Here is an 11,296-nt window from a genome sequence, read left to right as displayed (position 1 = left end):
GATGGGTGTCAGGCAGTGCACAGGGCGTGGGGATGGGGTGCCAGGCAGTGCACAGGACGTGTGGATGGGGTGTCAGGCAGTGCACAGGCGTGGGGATGGGGTGCCAGGCAGTGCACAGGGCGTGGGGATGGGGTGCCAGGCAGTGCACAGGGCGTGGGGATGGGTGTCAGGCAGTGCACAGGCGTGGGGATGGGGTGCCAGGCAGTGCACAGGGCGTGGGGATGGGGTGCCAGGCAGTGCACAGGGCGTGGGGATGGGTGTCAGGCAGTGCACAGGGCGTGGGGATGGGTGTCAGGCAGTGCACACGGCGTGGGGATGGGTGTCAGGCAGTGCACAGGGCGTGGGGATGGGGTACCAGGCAGTGCACAGGGTGTGGGGATGGGTGTCAGGCAGTGCACAGGCGTGGGGATGGGTGTCAGGCAGTGCACAGGGCGTGTGGATGGGGTGTCAGGCAGTGCACAGGGCGTGTGGATGGGGTGTCAGGCAGTGCACAGGGCATGGGGATGGGTTGCCAGGCAGTGCACAGGCGTGGGGATGGGGTACCAGGCAGTGCACAGGGTGTGGGGATGGGTGTCAGGCAGTGCACAGGCGTGGGGATGGGGTGTCAGGCAGTGCACAGGCGTGGGGATGGGTTGCCAGGCAGTGCACAGGCGTGGGGATGGGGTGCCACGCAGTGCACAGGGAGCAGAGCGGGCCCTGCCTGTTGGAAGAGAGCCTGTAGGAAGCCTCCAGGCGCCGTGGACCCTGCGTTTGTGCTCCCCCACCGCGGCCCCCATTTCTCTCTCTCCATAAGGGACTCAATTCCTTCCCCTCCAATTCCCGTGGACACACGTGTGGTCGGGTTCCGATACCCGAGTGGCAAGCTGAGACTCGCTCATAGCGGGTTCTTGTCTCACAAAGTCTGAAGAATACATCTTCAGACTGATGGATTTTAGGCAAAAGTGTGGAAGCTCATTGCCAGCCACATACAGACTCCCCTGGGGAAGGGACGGAGATGAGAACACTTTCCTCTCTCGAATCGGACCCAAACCTGGTCCAGTAAGTCTCTTCGGGGGTGATAAATGCTTGCAGCTTCTTTGTCTGCTCACCCCACTTTCTGAGTGGACCCTTCCTTATCTCCTGCCCCCTGTGTTTTTCCCAACTGGCCACTTGCCCCTGTTCCCTGCATGGTATCAGTTTCAAGGTTTCAAAGCAGCCCGGTGCCCCCTCTCCCCCTCCCCTATCAGTAACAGTCTTTTTAAAAAAAATATATATTTTATTGATTTTTTACAGGGAGGAAGGGAGAGGGATAGAGAGTTAGAAACATCGATGAGAGAGAAACATCGATCAGCTGCCCCCTGCACACTCCCCACTGGGGGATGTGCCCACAACCAAGGTACATGCCCCTGACCGGAATCAAACCTGAGACTCTTGAGTCCACAGGCTGACGTTCTATCCACTGAGCCAAACTGGCCAGGGCTGTCATGTAACAGTCTTGTCGACAAACTGGGGGCCTGGAGTGGTCCCCGCCCGTCACTATGCGTTCCTCTCCAGGGACCCCCTTCCCTAACTGCCTCTCCTATCTCTCACATCCTTTCCGCTTGACAGATCCTCTTCATCCTGGTGGATGCAGACGAACCCAGAAACGGACGTATCTTCGAATACTTCCGGATCACAGAGGTCAATGTCCCATCCGTCCAAATCCTGAACTTAAGCTCTGATGCGAGGTACAAAATGCCTTTCGGGAGCATAACCTTCCAAAACCTCAAGAAATTTGGCCGCAGCTACCTGCGTAGAAGGGCCAAGGTAAGTTTGTTCTTAAAGAAGGTTTATCCAGAACCTCAAAGTCACCCCTTTTTTCCTAATTCTGCTGGCTCGGTCATCTGAATGAAGATGGAGAATAAAGGTGAGTCTCAGCTTCAATGTGGGGAAATACCCCCGTATCCCCACCTCTAATCTATGCAACTTCTGATCGGTCCTGACCCTATAGTTGCACTATCCATTCTCTATACTCAAAGCAAAGGCGTTTCCTTGGCAGGATTACCCACTGAAATGTAGGCTCCCCCAGGGCTGACACCCTTGTTTCGGATTCTGATGTAAGAGAATTCCTGGGCTGCCGGGCTGACCAGCAGACCCTGTGCGGCGGATGAACAGATTACTCCGACACAGGTTTCTGTGTAAGAGGCTAAGGGACTCTTACTTTAGTCATAAAAGCAGTCCTGTTTGCCTGCCTCATTGGCTTTTATTGTAACAACAGCTTGAACTCAAATTAATCTCTAGATACAATCAGCAGGGTAAGCAGCCTTGAGAAAGTATATGCTTCTACAAGGTCAGTTCTTAAAGAGTAAACATAGAGATTCTAGCAAAACACCCTGGGGGACTGGACTTGTTTGGAAAAGTCAAGGTAGGGGCTGCTGCCTTCAGCAAGGTCCCCTCAGAGACCCCTGACCTTTGGGAGAATCCTCCTTACAGTCATTCCAACCAAGTCCCGTGCTTCCCCACACTTGGCCTGGGGGTAGGGCTTGCGCTTCCCCACACTTGGCCTGGGGGTAGGGCTTGCTTGGGGACAGAGAGGGCTCGGCTGCAGGAAGTACTCAGGATTCAGCCTCACGGGCTCGGGACCTTGATGGGAGGCTGGATGGGGGCTATTTTGCTGAAAGGCAGAAGAGGCAGCAGGGGTGGTGCATCCCCTGCCGCAGCACAGCCTCCCGCTGCCTCCTCAGCACCTGCCCCATCCCCAGCCGCCTGCGGGATTAGGGGGCAGAAGCTTTTATTTTCTAAATGGGGACACTTTTGAGAGCACTGGTGACATTCTTTAAAAGTATTCTGGAGCAACTTGCCAGGCTCACCAGCGTGTACGGTGACCTTTGCGGCTTCTGTCTACGTCCCCACAGATGCCACGTCCCCTGCAGCCCTCAGGGGAAAGCTGTCTTCTCTTAAGCACATTGTCCTGGGCCAGTGATGGCGAACTCATTTTTTTGGTTGATTTTTCTTTGTTAAATGGCATTTAAATATATAAAATAAATATCAAAAATATAAGTCTTTGTTTTACTATGGTTGCAAATATCAAAAAATTTCTATGTGACACGGCACCAGAGTTAAGTTAGGGTTTTCAAAATGCTGACACGCTGAGCTCAAAAGGTTCGCCATCACTGTCCTGGGCCAAGTCTCAGGCTGGTGTCCTCCGTGCCTCTGCCGGGTCGCGTCTCCTCATCCTGCCTTCAGGACGCCCTGCCCCAGGTTCTCCGGACCCCGTGACTGTGGACTTGATCTGCTCCTGCCTCTTGTTGCTGCTGTTCTCTGATCATCCCCCTTTTACTCTCGGGGCTTTCGCTCTTCACTGCAGACTTGCCCTCCACCCTGACTCTGCCATCATTTCCAGGATGTCAGTGTCCAAACCCTGCTCTCTCTCCTCCCATAACTGGTGTGCCCATGCCCTGGAAGCCCCGTGCTCTACGCCACACTTGGGGGAAGGCGTTCCCTCTGAAAGCCGAGTTCCAGCTTCCGTCCTCCTAGCTCCCTTCCCCAGAGCCCACAGGGTCTCCGGGCTCCTGATCCCATCGCACACGCTCTTTAGCGGCTCCCTTTGTGGGCCTGGACTCCAGGGCGCTTCGCTCTGATGCCGATTCTCTTCACTCCTTTATCCCTCCACCTCCCACCTCTCCTCCACCTGTAGCATTTACCAGGCAAAACCACAAGCTTTGGCTGAAGGCTGCGGGCCAGCGCTGGAGAAATGAGCATCACTGTGAGGCAGGCTGGCCTCATGGAATCACAAGCCAAACCTCCCACAGGCACTGAGAACCGTCCTGACAGCTCGGTGTAACTTCCTCTTAGTTCATTCTCGCAATCCCGGGCCCTATGTCTCCTCGCGCCTCTTTCCACGCTCAGGCTCAGCTGAGCACTCTACTCAGATCAGTAAGAAAATAGAAGGTTTTAGGGAGGGCCCCTCACTTTCCAGCGCCACATCCACAAGCCTACTTGGAGCTCTGTCCGTTCTCTCTCTCTTCCCTCTGGTTACCTCTCAGAGGTGCCCGTCTCCCTGTCAAGGGCCAACAGGGTCTCTTGTGCCCCTGGCTAGAAAGGAACATCCTTCATGTAACTTAGGAGCTCTCCCCGGTGACAAGTCTCCATCATGGTCACCACTTCCCATCTCTCAGGCCCCGTCCTCACACCATCTGTGCTCTTTTGGGAAGAATCTTCAAGTCCTTTCCACAAGCCGGAGTGGGGAGGAGGGCGGGCATTGTGGGAGAGGAGTTTGTTGAGCTGGGCAAAGGCCAGACAGCAATGACTTGTAAGCATATGTGGGATCTGATATCCTAAGAGCAGTGGGAAGGCAGAACTGCTGGCAGGAGAATAAAGGTGTGGAGAGGGTTAGGAGGAGATGCATGAGAACACTAGGGGCGGTGAGAGGCTTTAGGCGGGAGATGAAGGCTGCCTGGACTAGGTTGGTAGCAGTGCAGACAAAGAGAAGGGTGTGGATTCAAGATGTATTCAGAAAGCAATGTTTATAGAGAAAATGTATGTTCTGAGATTGACACCACTTCCTCCAAAGAGAAGCAAGAGCTGAGCTTGTTGTTTCCTTCCTTCACTCACAGACTATTCATTGAGGTCCTAGTCTTTACCCAGCAGTGGACTCCCAATGCGGAAGGAAGAAATGCCTCGTGTGGTAGAGACACATTAACCAAATACCAGAAAGATGAACATGAGTAATAATGTTGCATAAGTGATACAAGGAGCAGCACCAAGTGTTATGAGAGTGTGTGGTACCAGGCACTGAGCTGGTCTTGGGAAGGTCAGGGAATGGTTCCCTTAGCGTAGTTCTGAAGGATAAATCCGAGTTCACCAGTGAGAGAGGGGAGCCGAGGGGTGAATGAAGCCTGGGGGCGGCTCTCCCTGCAGAACAGCAAAGCGAAGGCCTGAGGCGGGAGGAAGGCCAGCCCTCTGGGGGAATGGAAGACCGATATGTCTGATGAAAGCACAGACGAGGGTGATGAGCTTGGGGAGCGGGCAGAACCGGGTGTGATGACATCGGTCGTGTAAGTTATCTTGGCTTTGATTCTCGGTGTAATTGGGGACAGCTAACATTTTGTGGGGGAACAAACTCAAGGTATTAAAGACATGAAGCTAGCTCTCATCTAAGCTTTCTAAGAATCAATTACAGGCAAACTGCCTTTCTCCAACATCTCCCATCGCGAACAATTCCTTCTCGACCAAATTGTTCACAGAAAAAATGTCTCTGCTGTTGAACCAAACTTCAATCATTAGCACAATTTTAAAACATAAAGAGGCCGTCGAGAGTGCTGCTGTTGCTCAGGGTGTGAAAGAAGCAACCACCACAGGCAATTGAAGGGGTAGAAAAACTGTTGTTGATTTGGATAAAGGGGAAGCAGTGAGCCCTGACAGCGTTTCAGAGGCGGTGATCTGTGAAACGAAGATGCCGCATGCTGACCCGAGACGCCCCGGAACCAGTGCTGAATGTGATTCCTTTAAGGCTGGGAGGGGGCAGTTTGATCCATGTAAAGAAAGAAGTGTTTGTTTATAGATCAAACAGCACATTAGACATGCACTGTATATAAGAAAGGTTAAAACAGGGAGTCATTTGGGGGTCTGGAAAGGATGAATTACATTTACATTATTTCTAATGGGAAAAATGATTTGGTTTTCGAACAAATTGCTTCTCGAACTGTTTGGAGCCTGGCCTCCTCCTCAGCCCTCTGACCCCCATTTGCCCTGGACAACCCAGCCTGACATCAAGCTCATGATGGACCTCAGCATCACACACGCTTTCCCACGGTCCTGTAAGAACAAGAGCACATGTTCCCTGGTTTCCAGGGAGGCAGGAGGCGGGCAATGAGGGGGGAGGAGGTGGGACTGCCGACCCTTCTCGGGAGACCACTGACCCCTCAAAGTGCTTCCTAGAAACATCAGCCCAGTGAGGAGGTCCCGCTGCACTGGGACCAGGGGCCGGTGAAGCAGCTCGTCGGGAAGAACTTCCACCCCGTGGCCTTCGACAAGGAAAGGGACGTCTTTGTGATGTTCTGTGAGTATCTCCGCAGAGGCTGCGGGAGGTGTGGGCCAGATGGTACTTGTCAAGTGTTCCTCAATTCTCGGGCACCCAAACCTCCCAGGTCTATCTCAGCACCATCCAGGATGGTCTTCAGATTCCAAAGAGTTTGGATCAAGATGCTATCAGCTAACAATGCAACTGGGCCCCAAATTAAATTCTTGGAATGTGTGAAATTCCATCCACATACTCCAGGCCTGTGCTTTCGTTGTTTTTAACCTATGTGTTTATTGATTTCAGAGAGGAAGGGAGAAGGAGAGAGAGAGAGAGAGAGAAACATCAATGATGAGAGAGAATCATCGATCAGCTGCCTCCTGCATGCCCAGTACTGGGGATGGAGCCTGTAACCGGGAATTGAACCTCGACTTCCTGGTGCATGGGTCAATGCTCAACCACTGAGCCACACAGCCAGGCCTGTGGCTTTTAATGAGGGCAGCGCTGATGGCTGACATGCTTGAATGCTGCACACATAGGCCTGCTCACGTGCTCTCATTCAATCCTCACAGAATCCTTCTGAAAGGAGCTGCTATCATTGCTCCCACTTTACAGGCAGCGAATAAGTACCTGAACTGGGGTTGAACCTGGGCCTGACCCCGTGCCTGCGCTGTCACTGCCACATGGAGCAGAGGTTCTGGTTTGTGTCACTGATTGAGTGGCTACATTTAACTCCCTGAGTGGTGTGTCCAATCTGGGGACCCACATCATACGTGGAAATCACTGAGCATGTCTGGCACTGTCAGCCCGGATACATGAGAGCTCTTGTTGCTGTTATCATTCTTTAGTTTCCAGGCTCATCTACGGACAAGGCCTTTTCCTCACTGTTTCTCATTTTAATGCGACATCCAAGGCTGGGGACCTTCTCCCCCCAGAGGCACAGAGAAGGGTGACGGTGCAGGTACTCATACATCCATGTATGTATCTGATGAAGCTTCGTTGATTGAGCCCATACAATGAGCCAGGCATGAGTTTGCTATTTCCACACTCATTTCCTCCTCAGAACAAGCGTCTTAGGGAGGTTCGGTGGATCCATCCATGATCCAGACCAGGGAAGCCGGCCTCAGAGAGGTCAGTCACGTTCCCCAGGTCACACAGTAAGGTGCAGGCAGAAGTTCAAAGCCAGCTCTGATGCCATCACTCCCGGGAGGGAGAGCTAAGGGCTGGTTGGCATCGCCAAGGCCTGTAGGTCTCACTGGAGTGGACTCTCACCCGCAGGCGGGTGCTCAAGGCCTGCTGCCTGTGACGAGAGGCGGGTGGCCTTGCTGTGCTTGCCTGGTGCCTGGAGCCCTGCGGATGCCCATTGGTTCTGGGAACAGGCAAAAGCAGCCGCATTTTCTTGGAAGCAGAGCTGCTAGACTGGTCCCCTGGGATGTGGCCATGATGCTCCTTCCTGCTCCACGCAGGGCCCAGGGGCTCCTGAGGAGTGAGGAAGGCAGGTGCTGCCGAGGGCAGGCGGTCTTGGAGGTGTCTGGCTGGTAAATGGAGGGTGATCGACCAAATGCAGTGTCTGGGCCACGGAGGCCGCCCCTCACGTGGAGAAAAGAACTTCAATGGAAGGAGAGAGGGCGAGGCCTGATCACCTCTCCGTCTCAAAGCCGGTCCCCGATTTCCCTCCTGAGGACGAGGTGCCTGGGCCAGACTCAAAGCTCCGTGAACTGCTCATGAGGAAGCCCGGCGGCACCTTCAGGGCGGTTGTACTGACCACCACCTCCTGCTCACTTCTCCGCCATCTCCTCCCCGGGGCCAGGAGGCAGGGTGGCACCTGGTTCACATCAGAGCAGCCTGCCTGTAACTTGCATTCCTCTGGTTAATTGACTAGGTCAGTGGTTGGCAAACTGCGGCTCATGAGCCACATGCGGTTCTTTGGCCCCTTGAGCGTGGCTCTTCCACAAAATACCACATGCGGGCGCGCATGTACAGTGCAATTGAAACTTTGTGGCACATGCGCAGAAGTCGGTATTTTGTGGAAGAGCCACACTCAAGGGGCCAAAGAGCAGCATGTGGCTTGCAAGCTGCAGTTTGCCGACCACAGGACTAGATGACCGGGGGCTAGGAAAACTCCTGAGCTCGCTCACACACACACACACACACACACACACACACACACTCTCTCTCTCTCAGGCATGCACACATGCACACACATACACACTTTCTGGCAGAGCATCTAGCGTAAATATTTTTCTTGTTTTTCTGCTTCAACTGGAGTGGAAAGCTATGCTAAAGGCAACAAAGAGCAGAGGACGCCTCCCAGCACGGGCAGTGCTGGCGTCGGGTGGGAGGGCAGGCTTTTACTGTGCCCAGGTGGCGTGCTTGAGATGTAAATGGCCTACGTGCCATTGCGATAAAGAGGGGGCGCGATTTCAAAGCCACGGAGCCTTGCTAGGACCGGGCCTGCGTTTCCGGGAGCTTTGAGGTGGGCTGTGGCCTCAGCGCGGCCCTTGCCTTGCAGACGCGCCTTGGTGCAACCAGAGCAGAGGGCTGTTCCCCGTGTTGGAGGAGTTGGGCATGAAGTACCGAAACCACTCCACAGTCACCGTCGCCATGATCGACGTCACCGCAAACGACATTCAGCTGGTGCACCTGGACCGGCACCCCTTCTTCAGGCTCTTCCCCGCCAACTCGCAGCAAGTGAGGGCTCCGGGGTCTCGGAACTGGGAACCGGCCATGTGATTCTCATGATGCAGTTTCTCCTATCCCAGCTCTGCCTGCTGCCAAGCCAGCCTCGAGTTCAGCTCCAGGCATAGCTGCTCTCCTGCGCAGAGCGTTTTCCATTTGCTCCCACAGTGGTCCTAAGACTCACTGTCACTGGCCCAGCTTAGGGCTGCTGACCTCTGACCCCATCACTGTGGCCCAGTGGATGCGGGGGTTTGGAGAGGTCAGGCCCGGGCTCTATGGTCCCTGTGGCACCCAGACTCTAGGGGGAAATTGCCACATGAATGCCGGGGTGCAGTTGCTGGAAGAAGGAGGAATGCTGGGAGAAAAACAATCCCTGTCTTTGACACTTTGGTATCATAGTCAGCGAATGACATCCGTGTTCAAGGAACACTCTCCATGCTGTTTGGCCCAGTGGGGCAGGTGTCAATCAAAGAATTACAGCCAAGGTGCCCCTCCCGTGAAGGGTGTGCCGTCCTCCCGGTGCAGCAGGTGCGGGTGGGGAGTCGTGGGAAGTGAGCTGGATCCGAGGCTGCTCTGCCGCAGACCTCCCGGTAGCTGACAACTGTTCGGCCGACCAGTGGGCGGTGAGCAGCTCCCTCATCCTATTAAAGGTGCAAGAGAAAGGGAAGTAGCGATGCTGAGCAGCAGCATGTGCCGGAGGTTATGTAAACTAGGAGCTATTCTTCCTCCTCTTGTAGTAATAACAGGAATAGCAAATGTGGAGCGTGCTCACCGCGAGCAGGCACGCCCTCAACACTCTCCACGCAGGAACCCACTGAGTCCTCTAGCAGCCCCAGGCGGCGCGGTGACCTGCAGGCTGCAGGCAGGGAAGGGAGCCAGAGAGTTAGCAGCTCGACCGCAGTGCTGCGAGGAGGCCAGAGGCAGAGCGGAGCTCCTGCAGGTGGCCCTGGCCCGCCCTCTCAGGGGTTTTTATCTTTACCTTGGAGCCTTGGCAATGGGGCTCAGCGGCCAAGGAGCCTGCCCGTAGCACGCAGGCAGTTGGGAATTCCACCCATTTGTCCATGCAGCGATCCCCGTCTCCTGCAGGCGAGGCTGCGCCTGACTGTCCGCTTTCTCCCCAGGCGGTACTGTACACGGGAGAACACACCGTGAAGGGCTTTTCTGACTTCCTGGAAAGTCAGATCCAGGCCAGGACTGAGGAGGGAGATGAGGTAAGGTGAACAGCACCCCTGGATTCTTATATCGCACAGAACAGGAGGAGCTCAATGGCTAGGGCAGTGTGTGAGGCCCCTGACCGTGTGCCCCATGGAGATAGAGGGTAAGCAGTCAGGGCACTTAGCTGAGGAAGCAGATGGCAGACTTAGAGACCTCAGGGAGGGCGGAGGCTCTAAGGCCGCTCGGGGCTCCCCAGGCTGCACCCTGAGCCTCCTGTCCCCAGCAGGTAACCAGGTGTCCTAGCGGGATCCCGCGCTCTGATGACATCATTCTCCTGAGCAGTGGGATGCCAGTCTCCACCCTCACTCCACTCATGCTCTGCGAGCCCCTCCTGGAAGGTGCCGTGTGCATTAGTGAGGGCCCTTCCCGTCACCATGTCAGAAACACGACTCTCTGGCTTAAACAACAGAGAGGTTTATCCCCCACACCTGGCACAGCACCAGGCCCGGCGCATCAGACGCTCACACTGTCTGTGTCTCCCACCTCTTTCTTCGGTGCTGACTTCATCTCCAAGGAGTCGCTTCCACCTGGAGGGCCAGCGATTGCCCTGCGGCACTAAACAAACACCCTCCCCGCTTAGCAAGCCCCTACTTCTCATAGTCCCAGCAGATGTCCTGGGCAGGGTCCTATTTGCCAGGCCTGGGCCACAGGCTCAGTTCCCGAGCTCAGCAAGGGGCAGCCACACCCCGGGACGTAGCGTGGAGGAAAGATGGCTCCCGGCTGGCAAAGCCACACGTGGGCACTCCCCCAGCCAAGCCAACGGGCCTCGTGCCTACTAGATTCTCCAGGTGATGCTCTTTGGATGATTTCAGGAAAAGAGGGTTTGGCAGTTACCATCACAATTATCACATACTTTTTGCCTCTTTATTTCTGTATCCTCCTCCTTCCTCCCCTCCCTCCTTTTCTCGGATAGCTGACGTCTGTTGAGCAAAGTGAAGTGACAGAAGAGGAGGTACTAGCTAAGGAAGAGTTTCCTGAACAGCAGTTGCCTGAGCTGGAGAATGTGACCAAGTTGGAAGAGCCAGTTGGGCAGAAGGAAACAACTGAGGAGCTGGGGGAGGAGGGGGAGGAGGGGGAGGAGGGGGAGGAGGGGGCAGAGGAGGAAGAGGAGGAAGAGGAGGAAGAGGAGGAAGAGGAGGAAGAGGAGGAGGTGGCTAAGCCAAAGGAACCACCAAGACCAGAGCAGAAGCCAGGAGTGAAGGAAGAGCTGTAGCTTTCTCCAGGGCAGGCAGGAGGCAGGTGCCTTGTCCAGGTCCTGGCATGACGCTCTGAGGGACCTACTCCAGTAACATTGCATTTCCCTGTGGGGGTGGGAGGGGCTGGCTAATAAAGGCTCTGGGTGTTTCCGCTCTGCTCTAGTCACTGCCTGTGTGCCTGGGGGTGCTGCCTGCAAGAGCCTAGGCCTGGAACTCAGACAGAGCTGCC

General features: G+C 55.1%; 1 protein-coding gene across 1 annotated transcript in view; it reads left to right on the top strand.

Moving 5' to 3' along the window:
* PDILT (protein disulfide isomerase like, testis expressed) overlaps positions 1-11,084 on the top strand; it is a 38,101-nt gene extending 27,017 nt beyond the window's left edge. The window contains 6 exon segments of the mRNA XM_006103053.1: positions 1,588-1,785; positions 5,899-6,019; positions 8,490-8,668; positions 9,778-9,867; positions 10,785-10,924; positions 11,012-11,084. Coding sequence (XP_006103115.1) covers positions 1,588-1,785; positions 5,899-6,019; positions 8,490-8,668; positions 9,778-9,867; positions 10,785-10,924; positions 11,012-11,084 — 801 coding nt within the window.
* Positions 11,085-11,296: the final 212 nt, after the last annotated feature.

This window comes from Myotis lucifugus, unplaced genomic scaffold (genome assembly GCF_000147115.1).
Source record: "Myotis lucifugus unplaced genomic scaffold, Myoluc2.0 scaffold_458, whole genome shotgun sequence".
NCBI classification, from domain to species: Eukaryota; Metazoa; Chordata; class Mammalia; order Chiroptera; family Vespertilionidae; genus Myotis; species Myotis lucifugus.
This window is presented reverse-complemented; position numbering and strand designations above follow the sequence as displayed.